A 19,795-nucleotide genomic window follows, 5' to 3' on the forward strand; every position below is an offset into this window, starting at 1 on the left:
CGTACTCCTACTGACTGTCTGTACTGTAGCTATGGGTTGAGCTTACTCAGGGTCAGCATTGTATGCACATCAGGGAACGGCAAGAGGGATATTTGAAAAGATGAAGGACAGGGTAGGGCTCTCTTTGAATACCAAGGAATGTATCCTGTTTCCTCTTTATGCTGAACTATGTGGTTAATACTTGTACCACGTTCTCATTTTTCTTTATATATGCAGAAGTAGCACTTTGTCAATTATAGTGGATAGGTGAGTGCATATGCACTGTAGAAGAACTGGACTGTTTAATGTTGTTGAGTCCTTTCTGCACAGACTGATGATGACAAAGTGGAGCTGACACAAATGAGGAAAGTTGGTGGAAATTGTTCCACAAGGAAATTCTCTCAAACACTCCAGCAAAATAGAAGAGCATCCTGGTGTCCAAGGGGTTTAAAACGCATAGTAAACTAGAATGGCACTCAGTAGAGCATACAGTATACGACCAAGGCCCAACAGCCCCTTTTAATTCAGTCAAGCCTAATCCAATATCAAACTCGATAACCCTGTATCATTCTGAATTTAAACCACCTATAACTGCTTAACCATAATTTAAGCATAATTTAACCAGATCTAGGATCTCAATCAAATTCATACATACTAGCCACCTAAGTCGGCTGAATTCTTTTTTTTATTCATCAAGATCCATGCATTATTCCCTGAGAAATTAACAAAAATGTCAAACACTATCTCACAATGTTAAAGAAATTGAGGACACATTGCTGGATTAGTCCCTTTATCCGGATCCGTACCAAAAGTTAGTTAAACAAGTTTAATGGAAATCAGTTAAGTGTTTTCTGACATAACCTGCTTGGTAGGGCTAATAATGACTAATTCTGAATTACCCCCAAAACCCATTTGTAAGCAGTATAGTAAGGCTTATTATGAAACTCCTTGCTTTTTTAGTATAGCGATAGGAGACAAATCAGGCGAGAAATTGGTGTGTCGAGTCAAGCAATCACAGTCCAAGTAATAGCCTTGACATGATGAAAACTTCATGTTGGGGGGGAAGCAGAAGAAACTTGAAAAGGGTCACATGTAGACACCCAGATGGCCGAGCAGGCAGTGTGGTTGATTGAGAAATTTTCTAACAGTACTTCCTCAGTCAGGCCCTCATTCAGTGTCTGTCCGATATATTGCTGTTTTCATTCATATCAGATACTGCAGTCTCTGTCATCCATATCGGTGCAATCTGGAACTGATTTTTGTCATCTTTATTGACTCCACTCACTCGTTTTCATCATCAAGATAATATTTTCTAAAGTTTTCCTGAAATATATACACCTACAATGTGTCTTTGCCCTTGATTCAATTGACTGTTTTTCTATGAATCGAATGGTCCTTTGTCCTTTGAGTGAACTGAGGCCGTCCTTATCTATTAAGATACTCTGAGTGGTTGATTTCCAGAGATCCCTCTGCCGTCCCATGTAATCCAATTTGGACTGTTTAAGATTGAGTAAGATAAAATCAGACTTTTGGCTGTCCTTCCTCAGTGTTTGAACTGTTTTAAACTTTCAAGTAGTTCAAAGAAATGCTGTAACTGTTTTGCCAGCTCCCTCTTTAGATCGCCAGTTCTTGCACAATACTCATCAGTATTTTGACATGCCTCTGATTACATTTCCATATCTCTCCTTTGTTTGTCCCTCAATCATCTTTTTCTCTCTTTTCATAACTGTCCATCCCTCCACATTTGCCTCCACACCGACCCCTTTACCCCAACTCCCCAAATCATCCATTTCTCTTCTTCTTTTTCAACCTTCCTTGTCTCACAGCAGTGATTCTCAGCCGGTCTGGTTACTGCAATGAATGGTAACACTATACATCCAGCCAACACCACCACAACAGCAGGAGGAGGCCCTGGCGTGGCAGCGCCCCCGAGAGGCTGGTGGGAATTCTGCGAGCTGCACGCCATCACCACAGCCCAGCAGCTGGCCGAACACTACCGGAGCTTTGCCAGAGAGCGGCCACAGCATGACGTGCTCCCCCCAGAGACCTTTTCCAAGCAGTTCACCGACCTCTTCCAGCAACACTTCTGCTGCGAGGTCGACAAAGATGGCACGCCACTCAGCCAGAACACATGCTCTACTGTTCCCGGTAGTTCCTCCTCCACCACTCCGGCAGCCTCTCCCATTCCATCACAGGCCGTAATGGGTCGATTGCGGATCACACCTTTGTCTGAGGTGCAGGACTATCGGGAGGCGGGCCGGCCGAGCGGAGGAGCTGCTCGTTTTACTGTGGTGTCACCAAAAGTGGAGCCGGTGGTGGTGAGTCGAGAACAGGAGCAGCCGCTGCGATGTGCTGTGGGAAATCCTTTACAAGGAAACCCAGTGGTGCTCAGGGGGTCGACTCGTAGTATTGGCGGTGGGTCACTGCTGATTCGTAGCCGGAGCAACGAGGAGGTCTCTGGCAGTGATCGTCGTCAGGTATCCGAACGGTACTCTTCGGGCTCCTCAGCCTCCAACCCTGGCCACGCCGACATTACACATTTCTCTGTCAGACAGATCCGGCAGACAGTAAGACGACTACTCAAGAAACGGCCGCTCCCCAGCCCCCCCTCATCCCAGGACCTGTCTCCTAGCCACCCAAACCCCACCAACAACAACAATCCCCCAAATAATAGCGATAGAGTGGGTGGGATTTCCTCTACGAATGAGGAAGTGTCATCCTCCTCCTCATCCTCCCACTCTTCCTCTTGTCTGAACTCTGAAGCCACGCCCCCGGCCTCCTCACATATGTTCATGACCGGGTTAGCCTCTCACTTCCTAGATCGATTCCGTTGGTTCCGCAGCGGAAGCATGAGGCAGAGACGGTCAGAGGTGAGCGGCTGCTGTAAAGAGGACCAACTGAGGTACTTGTTGGTGGATGACACTATCTCAGACACTCTGCCCCCCTGGCAACGCTGCCGCCTGCTGGTCAGGAGGATTATGGACGCTCAAGGAGGAGGAAGAGGAGGAGGGGAGAGGTACCAGTTGGAGCTCTATGATCCTCCAAAGGTAGAAATATTTGCTCATGCTTATATTTATACATATTTTATATTAACCAAGCAATTATTGGACATATGTACACATAGTGGGTGTAATTGTGACCATTTATTAGGACCACCTTCATATATGATATCACCACTGTCTTCCATAGGCTCATGTAGTCTTTATTGCATCTACAAACAAAATGTTTTAATTAAGAATTGACGGCACATTGAGAGGAAGTTAGAGCTCGCCAGGTTGTGCACCCAGTTCAGTGATGTCTAAAATATATGTTGCATACATGTAGATATCCTCAAATGAGTAACAACATTTACAGTCCGGGTTGTAGCATTAGCAGTCTGCACATTCAATCATACTTGCTATGCAAATACTGCATGCTTCATTGGTTTTAGCATTGCATTTTAGCATTAAGCTTGATAGTGACAGAACGTGGATTTGGTTTCTGTGATACAGTAACAAAAACTAAAGGAATAATTCAACATTATGGGAAATATGCTTATAGCTTTATCTCCAAAAGAGAGATGAGAAGATTTCATCTCAGTAGAGCAATTTATTGTTGGGTATCATGTTCATGCTGGGACTATTTGGCCAAGAAAAGGTATCACCACATAACTCCCCCGTAAACCACAAATTAAAACTAAAATATGTGTCAATTAGTGAACGTTAAACGTGTTGGTTACATACGTTTTTTTAACTTTGGACAGCTAGCCGTTTCTTGCCACTTCCTGTATTGGTGCTAAAATAATCGCATCCTAGCTCTATAGTTAATGCACAGGCATGAGAGTGTTATCTTCTCACCTAACTCTAAAGTATAAAAGGGATTAAGTGCATTATTGTCCAAATTATTATCTTTTGATTTAAAGTAGTAATTCACTGCTAGAGAGCTGGCCTTTGCATAAAACTGTGCTACATGACCAGAGAAAAATGCCTGTTATTCCCTTTTGCTCAAAAACGCTGAAAACCAACAACTAGAATGCAGGTAGGAAACAGTAAAGCAGCCTGCTGGTAGCAAACAACATCATATTACATCGATACACTAAAATCTGTTTCTGAAAACATTTTAGGCGAGAAATAAGCCGTGTAGTCACAGAATCTTGTTTTAAAGTTTATCAGCTCTGCCTAGTTTAGACAGCTTGATCAGAGCTTAGTCAGACACCTCTCACTCAATCCGAGAGAGAAAGGGAGAAAGCAAGAACTCCCCCCTCGAGATCCGACTACACTCTCTGTGTCCATGGATGCATGTTCATCAAATGCGAAACACCAGTCTGTAGTTGATACAACAGTTCGACAGCCACCAGATGACTTGATGATGATGGAGTCAGGGGCTCTCGGTGTAGGCAAAATGGAGGGAAGCCTTGCATTGTTCATTTGCATATACTACCATAGTTGTAGTAATACAAAGCTGGTTGAAAATCGTCAAAGTTCCTGTTTAAGGTGTCCAGAGGTACAACAAGGATTTCAGTTTCAGCCTGAATATTGCAGCACAGCATTTTATTTATTTATTTTTTTTTGCAAAACATACTACATTTGCAACGTTTAATGATTTTTTATCTGATTACTGATGCTGTAAAAAATACGTCACTGCATGAATGAAGCATAATCAATATCTGACGCTGTCTGTCTTACTGTTGTTCTCAGTACAGCAGATGCCTGTTCCGCAGGACTGTGTGTCTGCAGTTCTTGCAATTGTTTGTTGAACTTCTTCTAAGAATTCTGCGCAGCACTGAAGCATTTAACAGCTGGCAGGTTCCTCATCTTGTAGATCTGTTTGTGTTCATCAATAAGATGGAAACCCACAGAAGGCTTTAAAGGGTTGGTTAATGTCAGTTTGCCAGGCTGTGTCACAAATGTATGTATGTACTCTAAATTAACACATACACACACAGGCAAAAAAGTCATTTCCTGTCTCCAGCTGTTTTAGTCGCAGGGGTTTTCCCCCCTCCTTTTTCAAACCATCTCTTTTCTCTGTGTTTGTTTTGTTTGCATAAACGATGCTTTGCCGCATCTAAGAAGCTTCTTTTTGGTGTACAATTTGCCACATGACAAAACAAGACCAAAGCTGTGATGACATTTAGATTTGGCTCCGAAAACTGTGCCTTCAGTTGGTGGTTTTCATCACATATTTGTCTCTGCTGATTGATTTATGTTTTAACTGCAGCTACAGAGTGTGCTGTGATGTTGAGCAGACTTTGGTTTTAAACAGAGCTGAAAAAGCTTAAGGATGATATTACGAGTCAAGTCTGAGCTTTGACTAATGTAAACTAATCAGAGCATCCATCTGTTCTTGCCTTGTGTGCTGAGTAGGAGTATCGGTGTTAAAACGCCATCATTTGTTTCATACTGATAACCTTTTTAAGATGTGGTAAGAGGTAGTTTGCCCTTTAACCCAGTTAAAGAAGCTCAAAGAAATTGAGTTACGGTTCATATGAATAAAGAGTAAAGAGGAACATGTCTTTATAATGCAGACATTTTCATGCATTAATGTAGCACAGCATTTGCCCAGTGAGCCATTTTTGTGCTCAGCTACCTCAAAGAATCTGCAGCATTCATGTGTTCTTTTACTCTTTGGTGACTTGACATGCCTCCTACACTGTTTCCTGTTTGTTTGGGGTTTGCTTCAGCCAGTTACATCTTTTCTACTTATTACCTCATGATAAACACTTAACTCAACAATCAAAAGAATATGAAAGAGCCACATTTAAGATATATTTGTTTAAGTAACTTGCATTTTTAAGCTTGGAATAAGAAAGAAGAAACTTTCTTCCCCCAGGCCTTGCTTTACAGCTCATCACAGCAAAGCAGGATGTCTTTTTTTCTAATATGTACGCTTGGCTCCCCACATGAGACCTCATGGCATAAAACCCTGCAATATTTCCAGATGGGACCAGCTGCAAGGCTGCATGTGCTTGCACACCCAGTCCCCCAAGATCCCCAAACCAGTAATCAGAGCGGCTCAGTTGACTGCTGTCCTCGCCGTTGCCATCTCTAAGGTCACTGGAAGCAGAGTGGAGTCTCTTCAGGGTGTGTGCAAGTGTGTATTCCAGCACAAACAGAGGTCAATGAAGAAGACGTTGCATGTGTGTGTCTCAGTGTGTATGTCAGCTTGTAGTATTTTATATTTAGCAGCCCTCAACTCTTCAGCCAGCTGCAGCCTTAACCATGAGCGTGAGGTAATTCAGTTGATGATAGAGCCTGTGTGTGTGTGTGTGTGTGTGTGTGTGTGTGTGTGTGTGTGTGTGCGTGTGCGTGTATGCGTGTATGCGTGTATGCGTGCGTGTGTCAATGCTGTATATCAGAATGGGAAGGCATTGGTAGGATTTTCCAGGCTGATTGCAATGCTGCTTTAGTAGGCCCTGCGTTGCTGCTCTCCCTCTCGTGTGTGTGTGTGTGTGTGTGTGTGTGTGTGTGTGTGTGTGTGTGTGTGTGTGTGTGTGTGTGTGTGTGTGTGTGTGTGTGTGTGTGTGTGTGTGTGTGTGTGTGTGTGTGTGTGTGTGTGTGTGTATAAACTTGGCAGAGCAGAGAGTGAAGGCCCTGCGAATGGCCTTAAAAGGAAAGAGAGCTGTGGACTTGCATGCACACATTTTAACGTGCATGAGAAAAAGCACATGCGTTCACACCTTTTTAAAAGAAGTCATTTAAACACACAAACCTGCAGTACATTTGGGTTGGTGTGTTAGATATTGTGTTGGTACAGTTTCTTTTTTGTGGATGTAAATTGGGGTTTCACACATCTGTGGCCTCATTGTGACTGTAGGTGTGTGTGAGCATGCATGCCTCAGCGCTGCATATGTCTATCAGCTGCACTGAATATGGTAATCAATGGGTAGGGTTCATATGTATTTTTTCAAGATCTTTCTGTGTGTGTGTGTGTGTGTGTGTGTGTGTGTGTGTGTGAGAGAGAGAGAAACAGCAGTAATATCAGTGAGCTGATTTAGCACAAGAGAGGAAGCTGCATGGAAACTGATAATGTATTTGCGTGAGAAAGCTGCAGTCGAGGCGTGGTGCTCTATCGAGGCAAAACTTAGGCAGTTTGATGCAACGGTAATGTCGATCTACATGCAGTTTTAACCTATTTAATCAAATCAAACTTTTTGAGAGGCAAGAGCTTTCATTTATACACTATAGCAATGGTTCCCATGCCAGTGTGCCATGGCATTTTGTTACAAGCACACATTATTATTGCAATTGCAGCCATACAAAAAGTAGCCCAATGAATGAGTTTTTAATTTACTATAGCAGTTCTTTGTACATATTCATTCTACTCTAGGCAAATTCTATAACCTAAAAAAAAATCCTTAAAAAAACATCCAGGGAACCAAAAATGAATGTGAACAGAGTGATCAGATAACAGTGCTATGGACGCTGTTGTTGTTTTCTTAAAACAATATTAATATCATACAGACCTGTGGCTTCTACAGGAGCCTTAACCATAGTTACACAATTTCATAGTTAATAGTAAGTCTATCTCGGTGGTAACGACATTATAGATAATGATACACACCCTCATTTCAGACATGCAAATAAGCACTTGTGAGCTCTAAAATGGCAATAGCAAAAAATTGCTCGAGCTTTAATTTCAGTTTCAGTAAAATTAGTAATGTGATAGTATTATTGGATAATTTGTTGCATTCCTCTTTTTGTAATTAAACGAGTCTAATTTTTTTTTGGTAATTGCATGTATTCAAGTCATCCTAATTGAATTTGTTACTAATTGGATAAACAATTATGTAATAATTCGTCCCCAATACAATCTACTTGTTGTACTCATTCATACATGCTTCTCAAATTGGTAGTTATACAAGCAAGTCTTGTCTGTTTTTATCTGTATCCATGTTACGTTTGTTCTGTTTTGCAGATGGACTGAAAAAATAGCCGAGCCAAGGCCACAAAACACTTGTTTTATTGCAGAAGTGAATCTTGTCATGTCAGCGGAAACGAGCAGATGTCTCCATAATGTCCTGTGTGTTGTCTGAGACTTCAACCTTAAATCCTCTATCTCAGTCTCTTAGCCTGCAGTATCTGAGTGAGGACAGACTGACACCGTGACCCATAAACAGTTACCATTCCAATCTTTGTGTTGTGTTATTCTAGATTATTGAAATCGACACACCAAAAGGCTGAGAAGAAAGCGCAGTGTTTGACCTGTCACTCACTGTTCAGTATCTTAATGTGCCGTTTACCTCAAGTCTTGGAGTTATCGCTTAACCTTCCTCAGCTTTGACTCGCTCGTTACAGAGGTAGTTGTTTCTAAAACATCAAGCCCTACTTTTCCTTTCATCTGACGCACAGTAGTCAATGTTACAGACAAGGTTAGTGTCTTGCCAGGAAAATAGTGGTATTCTGTCTTCCAGAGTGAGTTCCCACAGACTGCTGCAGTCTGATGACGGATATGTTTCCTCAGACCTCCTGTAGACTTCATCTTAATCACATCCCTCTCATCTCATCTCAGCTGTGTGTGTGTGTGTGTGTGTGTGTGTGTGTGTGTGTGTTGTGCTTTTGCATATGTTTTTTTCAGCTCTTCTTGCTTTAATCTTTCCCACATGGTTTAATTTCATGCCTGTGTGTACGTGTGCCTGAGCTACATATCATGTTGCTGTTGGAGTTGGTTCCTCACTGTCTGTATATGTTTGTTCTCTCTGTGCATTCTCACCCATAATTTTCTGTATTTTTGCATATATTGCTCAAGCTTTATCTTTGTTTTTACTATCCCATCATGGTCATGTGATACTTTATCTTCAGTTAAAAAAAAAAATCTGAGAAACCAAATTTGGTGTTATACCTCATTAAACCAACAGAATTTGAGTTGCACAGTTGAAGTCCAAAGGCGTTTATTAACATTTACTTTTATTTTTACGCGTTCTTCTCTCTGCATCTCTGCTGGTTTTTTCTTTTTTTTTAGTGCACGTTTTTTTCCTCTCACTGACAGTAAGAGAGCAGCTTGCAACATCAGTGGAAAATACTTTTCCAACAACCAGACTCTGGTGTCCATCTGTTCTGTGTTACTTGTTGTACTTCGGTCTCTCATATGGCAACATGCAGCGTTAATTTGGCTCTCGTTGCATACCACAACTAAAGCGCTGAACACATGGGCCCCAGTCAGCTGAACCAGAAACAGAATGAAACCAACCAAGAGAGACACAGGAAACGCAAGGCAGCAGGAGACATGAGAAAGACAGACTGAACGTTGCATAGAGAAGCCAGCAAAGAGGACGACATGATGAGATCATGGTGTCTGTAGGTCTGGCAAGTTTTTATGTTTTTGATATTATTTTTCAGAAAGTTAAACTCTGCAGGATTCTTATACAAAACATTAGAGTTCCTAAAAAGTCGAAGATTCCCATGTTACACTCAATGATTTATTGTGTCTAGCCCACACGGACTGAAGACATAAGACACCAAAAACATACCATTCCAGTGGTGCTACATTTGTCAGACATGAATATGACTTGTTGCGTTACAATGGCGAAAAAATGTGCCTCCTGTCCCTCCATGTATTCATCCAAACAAAGGGTGCCCTTCCTAAAACAACTCAAGTTTTTCATAATCATTCATCCATTTTACTACAAAGAATAGAACTTAAATAATCACATGATGAGCAACAAACCATGAAATCTAATTACAAAATCCTTTATCTCCAAGGAGACCAGTAAATCTAACTAAGGAACGTTAACAGGGCAAACAAATATTTAGGTTTTGGCTAAATTCTGCTTCACATGAGGCTCTACACTGTAGTTGTTCTGCAGCTAACATATTGTGCAGTTTTAGCTTTTCATGTTGTTGTTTGGATAAAATTTGTCTGATTTGATTCAGGTCAAAAATGTCAGTCCCTCTGGATAATAATAAGATGTTACTGTGCATAACGACAAAATATGTTCAAATATAACATTTAGTCTGTAAAGATTCATATTTTGCACAGGCCAAGTGAAGGTTGACAGTTGACATCATGATAGTAGTGACTAATTGTGGACTTACAGATGGCCACTCGGCCTCTGCTGACACCAGTATTTAGAGCAGAGATTATCTCTTCAGAGAGTTTACAGTCTAGTTTCATTTTACATCATAGCAGTCTTGTATCTCACCCACAAAGTCGAATCTTTTCCTCTTTCCAGGGATTGAGTTTCATGAAACCTAGAAATTATGCCTTGAAGTGACAGAGTCATGTGATGGATGTAGATTTGTGTGTGGGTGCACATGCATGCTTGTGTATTCATGCACCGACTGTTCACTACATGTATATACACACATGCTGTGAATATCATCTTACCTGACAGATAGTAAAAATGTGATAAATGGCAGCGCGTTAGAGTAGATGTTCTCCTGTTTGTCTTCTTTGATACATTAAAATATATTACTTCAACTTGTGTGGCTTTTTTGCCACAAAGGTTCAGCCTTTTAGTTTGTCTCTGCTGACCTGCATGAACATGTCCACCCCTCCTTCACCAGAACTGTGGCAGCCATCCAGTTGGCTCTGAGCTTGAAAATCCGTCTGGCAACAATACCTCTGGTTGGTTAGCATAATTTCAGTAGTTTGAAATGAAATGACAGCCCTATGTGACTCTGTCCTTTGCTTAAACCTCTGAGCTTAGGCGCTCTGTGTAACAATTTGTAGCAATTTACTTTAATGTATTAATCACTTTTTTATTTGCCACATGTGAGCTAATTGTAACGTGACATGAAACACAAGACCTTCCCTGTGTCTCTCGGTTGTCTGTACAAGCCAGTGGACGATTCGTTTAAGTTGTTTAATGCTGCTGGACTGTGGATTTCTTCACAGTCTGTTCAATGGGTGTTACTTTATGCAAATTCTCGAGTTGTAGTTGAGAAATTGAGTCCGTTGACATAAAAGGAAATGATGGGCTCCAAGCAAAACAAAGAAGTTCTAGAGAGCCCCTATAATGAAACAGCCATGTTTGGCATCGCCATGAAGGTCATTGGGGGTTGGTTATGCACAGATTACGGCAGCAACTAACCTCTTGATTATTTCTTAATTTAAGTGTATATACAATTTCAGAAATCAATGAAAAATACTCAATTTTCTAGAACCCAATGTGGCATTGTCATTTGCCTTTTTTGTCCAGCCAGTCGTCCAAAACATAAAGCTTGATTTCGAACAGAGAAAAGCACCAAATTTGTATACTTTGCATTCTTTCTTGCTTTGTTCACTAATTGTTTCTGCGCTAGCACAGATATAACTTCAATCTAACCAGTCATTAAAGAGAGATCACTGAAAAATGTGTTTGTATGTTGACGCTGAAGGTTGATTCAGACCAATAATGTTTTAAGTAAAACAAGAAGCCTCCTGTTTGTAACGTTTTCCATGTGGTCTCAGTCTGTACTGCGAAGAACCACTTCTTTTGCTTTGTGTATCAGCTTAGTTCATGGAAGCAGGCTGTTGTTGTCATTGTTGGGTAGTTACCAAGCTAGCACGATTATACTCAGTTGCCAGTTTATTAGGTACATTCATCTAAAAGTAATGCAGTTGAAAAACAGCCCTGCAATCCAATGTTAGTTCAGCGTTTTTCAGTGAGGTGCTCTGGCAAAGGCAGTCACAATATTGCGTAAACAAGGCTGTACAAAGTGATTTGTTTTAATGAAGTGAGAACACTATGAGAAATGTGTGTTGCTGTGTTAGTGTTGGTGATTAGAAATGTGGATCTTGCCACAGCATGCCACTCTTTTCAGAATAAGCAATAGGTTGGGTTTCTACAAACAAGAATATGTGTTTATTCTAGTTTCTGTATCCTCAATAGAATGGAGAATTTTTGCTCTGAGCTTGGTTTACTTTGTGACTCACTCAGAGATGATTAAGGTTTTGTTGGTGGTGGATTGGACACTGGCTGCTGTCCAGAGTTTTAAGCTACAAATAGTTTTTTTGTATATTATTTAGCAGTTTGGCTCTTAATTAAAGTCCTCACACACACCGCACTTGCGTGAAAGTGGGCTTGATGGATTAAAACTGAGTACAAAACCAGCGTTTAGCCAGAATCAGCAGTAATGACTCTTGTCAGGAATATAGTGACTCATAGAGAGATCCTACCAAGTTTAAACCACAAATTTCCAAGGAAAGCACTTGATGTAAATGTACCCAAAGGCTTCAAAGAATCACAGCCTCTCAGATGTAGTAGACTACATACAGCAGATCATAGATAATCTCTCTTCAACTTATGTCAGCTATGATGTTTATAAGCAGACACAACAAAGACTACGCTTACCCTTTTTATCTCACTGGTTTCTGGTCTTGATCGTTGGTGTTATGTCCCTTGCTATAACACAAGATATAATATGATATGATTCATGAACAGATTTGTGATGGTAAAGCTCTTGTTGTGGGTAGAATCCACATGTTTATACACCAGATCCAGCTCAATGAATATGTTTACATGAACCAGTGGTTTGCCCACGCTCTTCTCAGCAGGAGAGAACTGCTGACCTTGACTGACATGCCCTCTGAGGATAGGGCCGATGAAGCCTCATCCCTTGGAGTTCACCGAGTCATTCGTTAAGCTCCATAGCGTTTGAGCATAAGGGTTGGATGAGCTAAAAGGTCTAAATATTGTAAGGCTGTCTTTATTGACAGTAATGTTGTAATAATACCAGAATTTCAAACTTTAATACAGTTCCTCTTCTTGTTTCTGTTCTGAGGCAACTTTTGCAAAGTGGCTTTTGGGAATCTTTTCCCTTTCCTGTTGCATCTGCCTCATTAGCAAAATATTACCAAAAAGCACTGAAAATCTGATTGCAGATGCGTTTACATTTTTTTTAATAGCTTCTTAACTTTTAATACTATCAAAAGTATGATTTACAGAGATTGTATTGTTAAAAATATGTCATATTAAAAACATAACGATTTATCTACAGGCCTCAACAGTTTTGTGTCAAGTTTGGGGCCTTTGGGCTTGCAGTAGTGGGTGCTTCTTCCTACTTCTAGAGAATACGATACCAATTATTAGTTAAAAAACTGTTCATCATTCCTAGGAAAGCAATTTCCAGCCAGGATGACTAAGAGGAGGCTCAGGCTTGTGGTCAAACCTCAGATTTCAGATGAAGCAATGCTGATAACATGTTATACGTCAACATGATGACGAATGTATCACGTGCCAGAAACAGTAGACAGTAGAAGGCAGCAGATCCGTTAACATCCAGAAGATGTTAAAACGTAACCAATAAAATGCTGAATTAGACACATTGTTTGTTTCCTGAGCCGATAACAGAAGTTGCAAGAGTTGCAGAGTCTATTTACATGGAAGTAAGTGCTGATTATAGACATTCACAATGAAGACAAAAGCCAGATGTGAGCGGGTGTTAGTGGGTTTTTACCCCTTTTACACTGGGTCCAGTGTAAAAGGGGTGTAAGTCGATATATGCTTTGTGGAGTTGCTTAGTTTGGTGTCCCTCCTTTGGAAACTGAAGTGAGAGCAGTGTCTGTGTTTTCAGCAATAAATCAACATTGTTCTTGGTAGGCTGTCAACTCTGCCAAGGTCTTGGCTCATTGTTAATAGACATAACATCAAGAGCTAGCCGAGAAGGTATCCAAGTATTTGCTTGCTTAATTTAAGATTGCCTATTTGCTTTTTGCCAATTATGTCATTGTTACTGACTGAATCAGACTGTGGCATTGAGTGAGGACTGGAGAGGTTTTTAGCTGAGTGTGAAGTGGCTGGGGCTCAACACCTCCAATGATAGGGTGAGGATGTTTAAATGTCTTGGGTCTTGTTCATGGTTAAGGGTTAGATGGAGCAGGAAACTGACAAGCAGATATGTGCAGCAGTGAGTTTATATTTCCTCCTTCGCAGACGGGAAAGAGCTCAGAGTAAGATTTCTGCCCTTTGCTTACACTTCCAGAAACTTGTAGGAAGCCCAGAGGCAGATTCAGAACATGCTGGGGGGAAACAAACCCCTCGGGATCCCCCAGGAGGAGCTGGAGGACGTGGCTGGGAAGAAGCGATCAGGGCTACCTGACATAGCTTGCTGCCTCTGCAACTAGATAGGGATAAGCTGGATGGATAGATGAAGGATGCCATGTTTTTTTTTGGCAGTACCATTACATTAATGGGAAATATACATATGATTTAGGCCTTTAAGACTTGGTAAACAAAAATCATATTGTTATTATGTTGACAGATAATGCAAACATGATATGATTCACGATTAGTGGGAACGATTATTTTTACAGTGTTGAATTTTGATGCTTTTGATGTGATATTTGTTTGGGTCTGTACCAAACAAACTTCTTCTTCTGCAGCATTACAATACTTCATTATAAGGCTATTTTGTCACACATTTTATCATAAAATGTCAACTTCTGCGATTTGGATATTCTTTTGTGATAAGCCCTTATATCATTGTACACATTTCTGTAAAGTTGGGGTGCCAGCTGGGGCTATAAGTCTGCTAATGTTGATAAATTGACTGAAAAGCAGAGGAAGTGTGGCTCACAACAAAGCTCACGACAGCTTTTCACATCATTTGCAGCTTTTGTTTATATTTGTTTGGATGAAGTCTGAAGAAGACAGAAAAACATTCTTGCCATACAGAGTGGAAAACTTTTCTCAGTGTTGAAAATGCCTGAGTGTGGGAGGAGTGTTTTTTCTATTTGTGTGTGTGTGTGTGTGTGTGTGTGTGTGTGTGTTTCAGTGTTACAAAAATCTATAGAAACATCTAAAGGAAGTGAAGTGGTTAGAGTCATGTGGTCAAGATGTTTGTCAGATCTCTCGCTCAGTCTCTTTCTAGTTCTGTGTTTTTTTAAGGCAGAAGGTTGTTGTGCTGTCTTTACGTGCGTCTCCGCCTGCAATAACCACTATATACGTAGATCAATACACTGTCTCCCTTTGGCGACTAATAATATTTATATGTTCATGCATCATAAATGTGTGTAATCATAACCTCTTTGTTGGATCGTGTGTGTGTGTCTGTGTGTGTGTGTGTGTGTGTGTGTGTGTGTAACCTACAACCACAGTGCCAGTGCACATGACCTTGCTGAATAGCATGTGGAAAGCCCCCAAAGCAAAGCTCTGCAGCTCCCTCACCCAACAGTTTTCTCTTGGTCGCCATACACACACAGCCAGTCACACACGTACGCATACACAATGACACACACCTCCAAGCACTGTAATGTTACCAAGGTTAACCGTTTACGTCATGGTTTAATTAAGCAAAATTGCAGGAGGATAAAGTGTGACGTACTTGTTAAAATGCACATTATCAAAGGATGTTTATAGTCATATTAACACCTGCAGCAGACATAGTCCAATTTTTTTTATTTAAAAAAAAGCTAGCTTCAGGTTTTTACATTGTTAGACTCTTGATAGACAAACAAAATTGTATCTACACCCAGGTTATTAGATAAACCTTGTTAATTGTAATGTGGGCTGATACAACAGTCAATAAATCCTTCCCTCATGAAGGTTTTAATGTTTAGTTTTTGTTGGAACAATTTTAGAGAGGTGCTACTTTTGGAGGATGTAGTTTGTGGTGCTGTTAAACTAGATGGGATTAATCGACTCTGCTCTTTCACCTATCCCCAGGTTAGTCCCGCCTACTTTGATAATATAATATAAATATATATATAAATATACAATATAATCGAAACACCTGTGAGTATAATGCACTACACTGTTTTCTCTGTGACTTGGTATTTGTTTCCCTGTGTCTTACTTCTGGCTCTAGTGCTCTAAGTGTGTTGCAGCACTAATATTGTTCATTTTGGTTAATCGATTATGATTAACAGGCTTGTTGGTGTCTTGTTTGGTTTGTTATCTAGATTATAATGTTCAGTTTCCCATTTTATAGCTGTGGTGGTTATGTTCTTACTGTAGAGGAAACAGTGCAATACTTTGTGCAGCAGGTGGCTGTTCAGTCTTTCTCTGTGGGTTTCAGCACCATCAGAAATACAGCAGACACTTCTGCTAGCTTCAGTAACTATCAATCAATTTTCTGCCAGATATCCAGATCACATTAATTGAGTAGTTGGATTATGATGTGATATAAACGTCCATAACTTAATTTGCTTTAGAGTGCAGCCTGACAGATACTCGATTTTTGGGGTCGATACCAATATTGGGGAGTAATAAATTCTATCATGATAAATCAGCTGATATCAGACAAGCAATGAAACTTGTGACAAAGATTTGTAACAGAAGCAGGATGTTTTACAATGAAACAGTAGCTTCGATGACCAAAAAGACATCAGTGCAATGAAACGGTAAACTTCACAGGGACTAAACTTCGCCACATAACGGACAACTAATACACCAATTCTGAATCTGTGACTAGCCAATATCAGCCGATAATATCGGCTATCCGATATACAATGAAACGGTAGCCAAATTAATCGTTACTTTCAGCTCTTAGGTACTAAATAACTGTAGGCCTTATTATCCCGACTGTTTTTTCAGGACATACTTTGACCATGTTAAAAGTTATTCAGTTTAACTGTGTAGAATTAAAAATGCTGTAAAAAGGTTGGTGAACCCTGCAGAAACCCTGCATGCACATTTCTGTCTGTTTCTATCCTCTGTGTTCTCCTCTTTCCACTTCTCTTTGTGCTTTTTTACCCAATTCTGCTTAGCTTTATTCTGAGTCACATCTCCAACCCTCCCCTGATTCTCTCCGGGCAAGTCTTTAGCCTGGTTTCCATTACAGTCCCAAACATAGCTAACATGTATTCATTATCTGTGCCTCTCAGTTTCCCCTCAAATAAAAAGGGTTTTTTTTTTTTTTTTATCCTGTTGCCAGAGGAGATGATTTGTCAATTGAGCTGTAGCTCCTCACTAAGCAAACTGTGCCTTTTGATCCCGTGTTATAAACATTTAGAGTTTGATCTGGCTCTGGCAAGTCCCACTTGGCTTTGACTCTTGTGTGGAAAATGTTATCATGGCTAAATCTCCTTCCCTGTGTAAACCTGGTTCTGGCTCAGAGGTACCACGAGCTGTAGTCATAAGGGGCAAAACTGCACAGTAAGGTTTATTCAGACACAATGGTGTGGCACAGGGGCATCGGGGAAAGGAAGGACAAGAGAAAGTTTTTCTTTCCCAACTTCTGTGTCAGAAGTTGGTTATTGTAGTAAATCAATCACAGCAGTTTTAGTTTCTTCTGCCTCTCTAGAACCACACCAAATGTTCAGCAGGCCAGTATTATCAGCCACTAGTGGGATATACTGCAGGGACTTGCAATCAATAATAATTTTCATTATCGATTTGTTTGATGATTTGAAAAAAACGGCAAAACAAGCTATTTAAAGATATTTAATCAGCTGAAAATCTTCTCATTCTCTTCTTTTTGCTTGAAAATTTACTCAAACGAATTTTCAGCTATCAAAATAGTTGCAGATTAGTTTTTGGTCAACCAACTAAACAATTAATCGCCTGCTGAGTTGGTTTAGGTTTTACGCACAGTTGCAAGAAAGGCCGAGCAGGAAGGGAGTGAAGACTCCATTGCAGGGAAAGTAAAAGGTTTTATTCAGTGAGGAATAATATGTCTACTATTCTTTTCCACATGTGTACAGGAACCAGACACACAACCCACCCTTAACTGACCATCACATATGCACACACACCCATAACTGACACATGCTAAGTGTCACACTAGTGAAATCTCTCATATACTCAAACACAGGCACACACGCAAGCAATTTTCCACCCACTGCTGAGTGAATTTTGAGTGCAAACTTTTGAAACTTCTCAAACTTTGCACTCTGCTGATCTGTATGTTTAGTGCTATTGAGCTATTAAAGACATATACCCTGCACTTTAGCAAAATGCACAGTTTTACGAAGGACAGAAAACTTCATGGCAGCTTATTTTTTATTCAAGAAGTACATTTCCACAATTAAACTACTAATTTCGTCCTGCTAACTAGACTAAACTATCTTCAGACACAAAGACTTCTCATGCAAGTGTGGAAACATTTACGCAAGATTATGGTCATTTAAGCAAAAATCTAGATTCCCTTTAAGCCTTTGTGAGTCAGCTAAAATACTTGGAAACCTGAAATACACACGTGCAAACTGCACACATGTCTATGTGTGCATATTCATGCACACCACTGGGCACAATCACGCAATCTATTTTCTGTTTCTCAGTAAGTTGATCTGCGTCGTTGGTTTGTTTTTCTGAGATATTTCAGCTGCACTTTGATTAGCTTTTGTTTAAGATGTCACATGATATCTTATTTGAGATACTTTATCTCGGACAGCTGAGTTATGTATTATGACGCAAAGATCAACATTTAAAATGAAAAGTAGTCACACTGGAAGAGTACTCAGGGTCAGTAGTCATCTGATAATTTATCATATTGACCTGGTAACATCCATATCAGCAGACACTTCCCCACAGAAAGGTACTCTATCTTAGGGAGTTTTAAAGTATTTTCAACAGAAGGTTGTTCCAATGAAAACAGCCAGGTCTGCAGATTATCTTGAGTAAACGATACATATTTTCTGGAAAGAGATATTACTGTCGAGTCTTTCAAATGTAGTTTTTCAGTGCTGTGAACAACGTAAGTGAAATACTATTCCTCCCTGTTTATCCAAAATATCCAAAACGACTTGCATGAGGCGATGTCAAGAGGGTTCGGTGTGTGTGTGTGTGTGTGTGTGTGTGTGTGTGTGTGTGTGTGTGTGTGTGTGTGTGTGTGTGTGTGTGTGTGTGTGTGTGTGTGTGTGTGTGTGTGTGTGTGTGTGTGTGTGTGTGTGTGTGTGTGTGTGCGCGTTATTCAACTGCAGCCTCTAAAATGACTGTCAAGTTGAATAAAAACCTCCCTAAAACAGTTGCACCAAACACAATATAACCCTAATGAAGGGTGGGAGTTACTGCACCACTGTTGTATTAGTTTTAGCGAGTTGCACCTAATAAACTGGTAGCTGAATGTGCAATATAGTTTATGATCTAAACATTTGAAATGGTGCTGTTCTGCAGGTGCATTACACTGATACACTGCCCTTACTCAGAAAGAGGATTTTATCTGTGTTGGTAAATATGAGAATATATATATATGTTTTTCAATTTAAAGTCCTAATCATTAAAGGAAGTTTATCAGAATTAGTCTGTTTAATACGGAAGAAATTCTGATCAGTTAAGATGCTGAAGCTAGATTTTGCCACTTTCCCTTCTTCTTTTTTCTGCTCTGTCAGGGTTCGTAATTGGTCTCTTTCTGTGTGCAAAACCACAGCTGGCTCATTTACAAGGAACTGCAGTCAGTTCTGTGAATCTTGAGTGTGCTGTCTTAACTTCTGCATGTTTGGTTCGTATATCAGTATTTCTGAGAACTATGCAAGGAGGGCAGCGCGATGAACTGACACAATTATTCATTACTGAAGAACGCTACGTCTCTCACAGCTACTGACAGGTTTCCTAGAACACACTCATCTCTATCAGTGCTGGTAACCCCACAACTACTGCTGTGTGTGTGTGTGTTTGTGTGCATGCATGTGTGTTTCCCACATCCTCCATGATGCCACAGATAGAGCTGATTGTGAATGTGATCAGTTCTAGTGATCTTCTGGCTGCCTCCACCTATGTACATGCACCAGAAACCAGTGTGTTCAAAGGTGGCTGTCAGAGTTTGTCTCTGGGGAGACATGTTTTTAAAATGTTCTCAGAACGTGAACGAGCCGATTTGAAAGGAAAACAGGAAAATAATAAACTCAACCCTTCAACCATATGAGTTGTCATATGGTCACATTTTATTTAAAAACACTGTCCAGGCCCTACAATGTTAGATATTATTTGCTTAAAATGCATAAAACAGTCTAATAGATGTTGCCATTTTCATGCATTATG

The 19,795-nt window shown here is 40.4% G+C and overlaps 1 protein-coding gene across 1 annotated transcript in view; it reads left to right on the plus strand.

Annotated features, from left to right (window-relative positions):
• Positions 1 to 19,795, plus strand: part of sh2b3 (SH2B adaptor protein 3) — a 50,508-nt gene that overhangs the window by 14,043 nt on the left and 16,670 nt on the right. The window contains 1 exon segment of the mRNA XM_073466406.1: positions 1,809 to 3,026. Coding sequence (XP_073322507.1) covers positions 1,836 to 3,026 — 1,191 coding nt within the window. The 5' untranslated portion in view covers positions 1,809 to 1,835.

Source organism: Pagrus major, chromosome 5 (assembly GCF_040436345.1).
Source record: "Pagrus major chromosome 5, Pma_NU_1.0".
Taxonomy (NCBI): domain Eukaryota; kingdom Metazoa; phylum Chordata; class Actinopteri; order Spariformes; family Sparidae; genus Pagrus; species Pagrus major.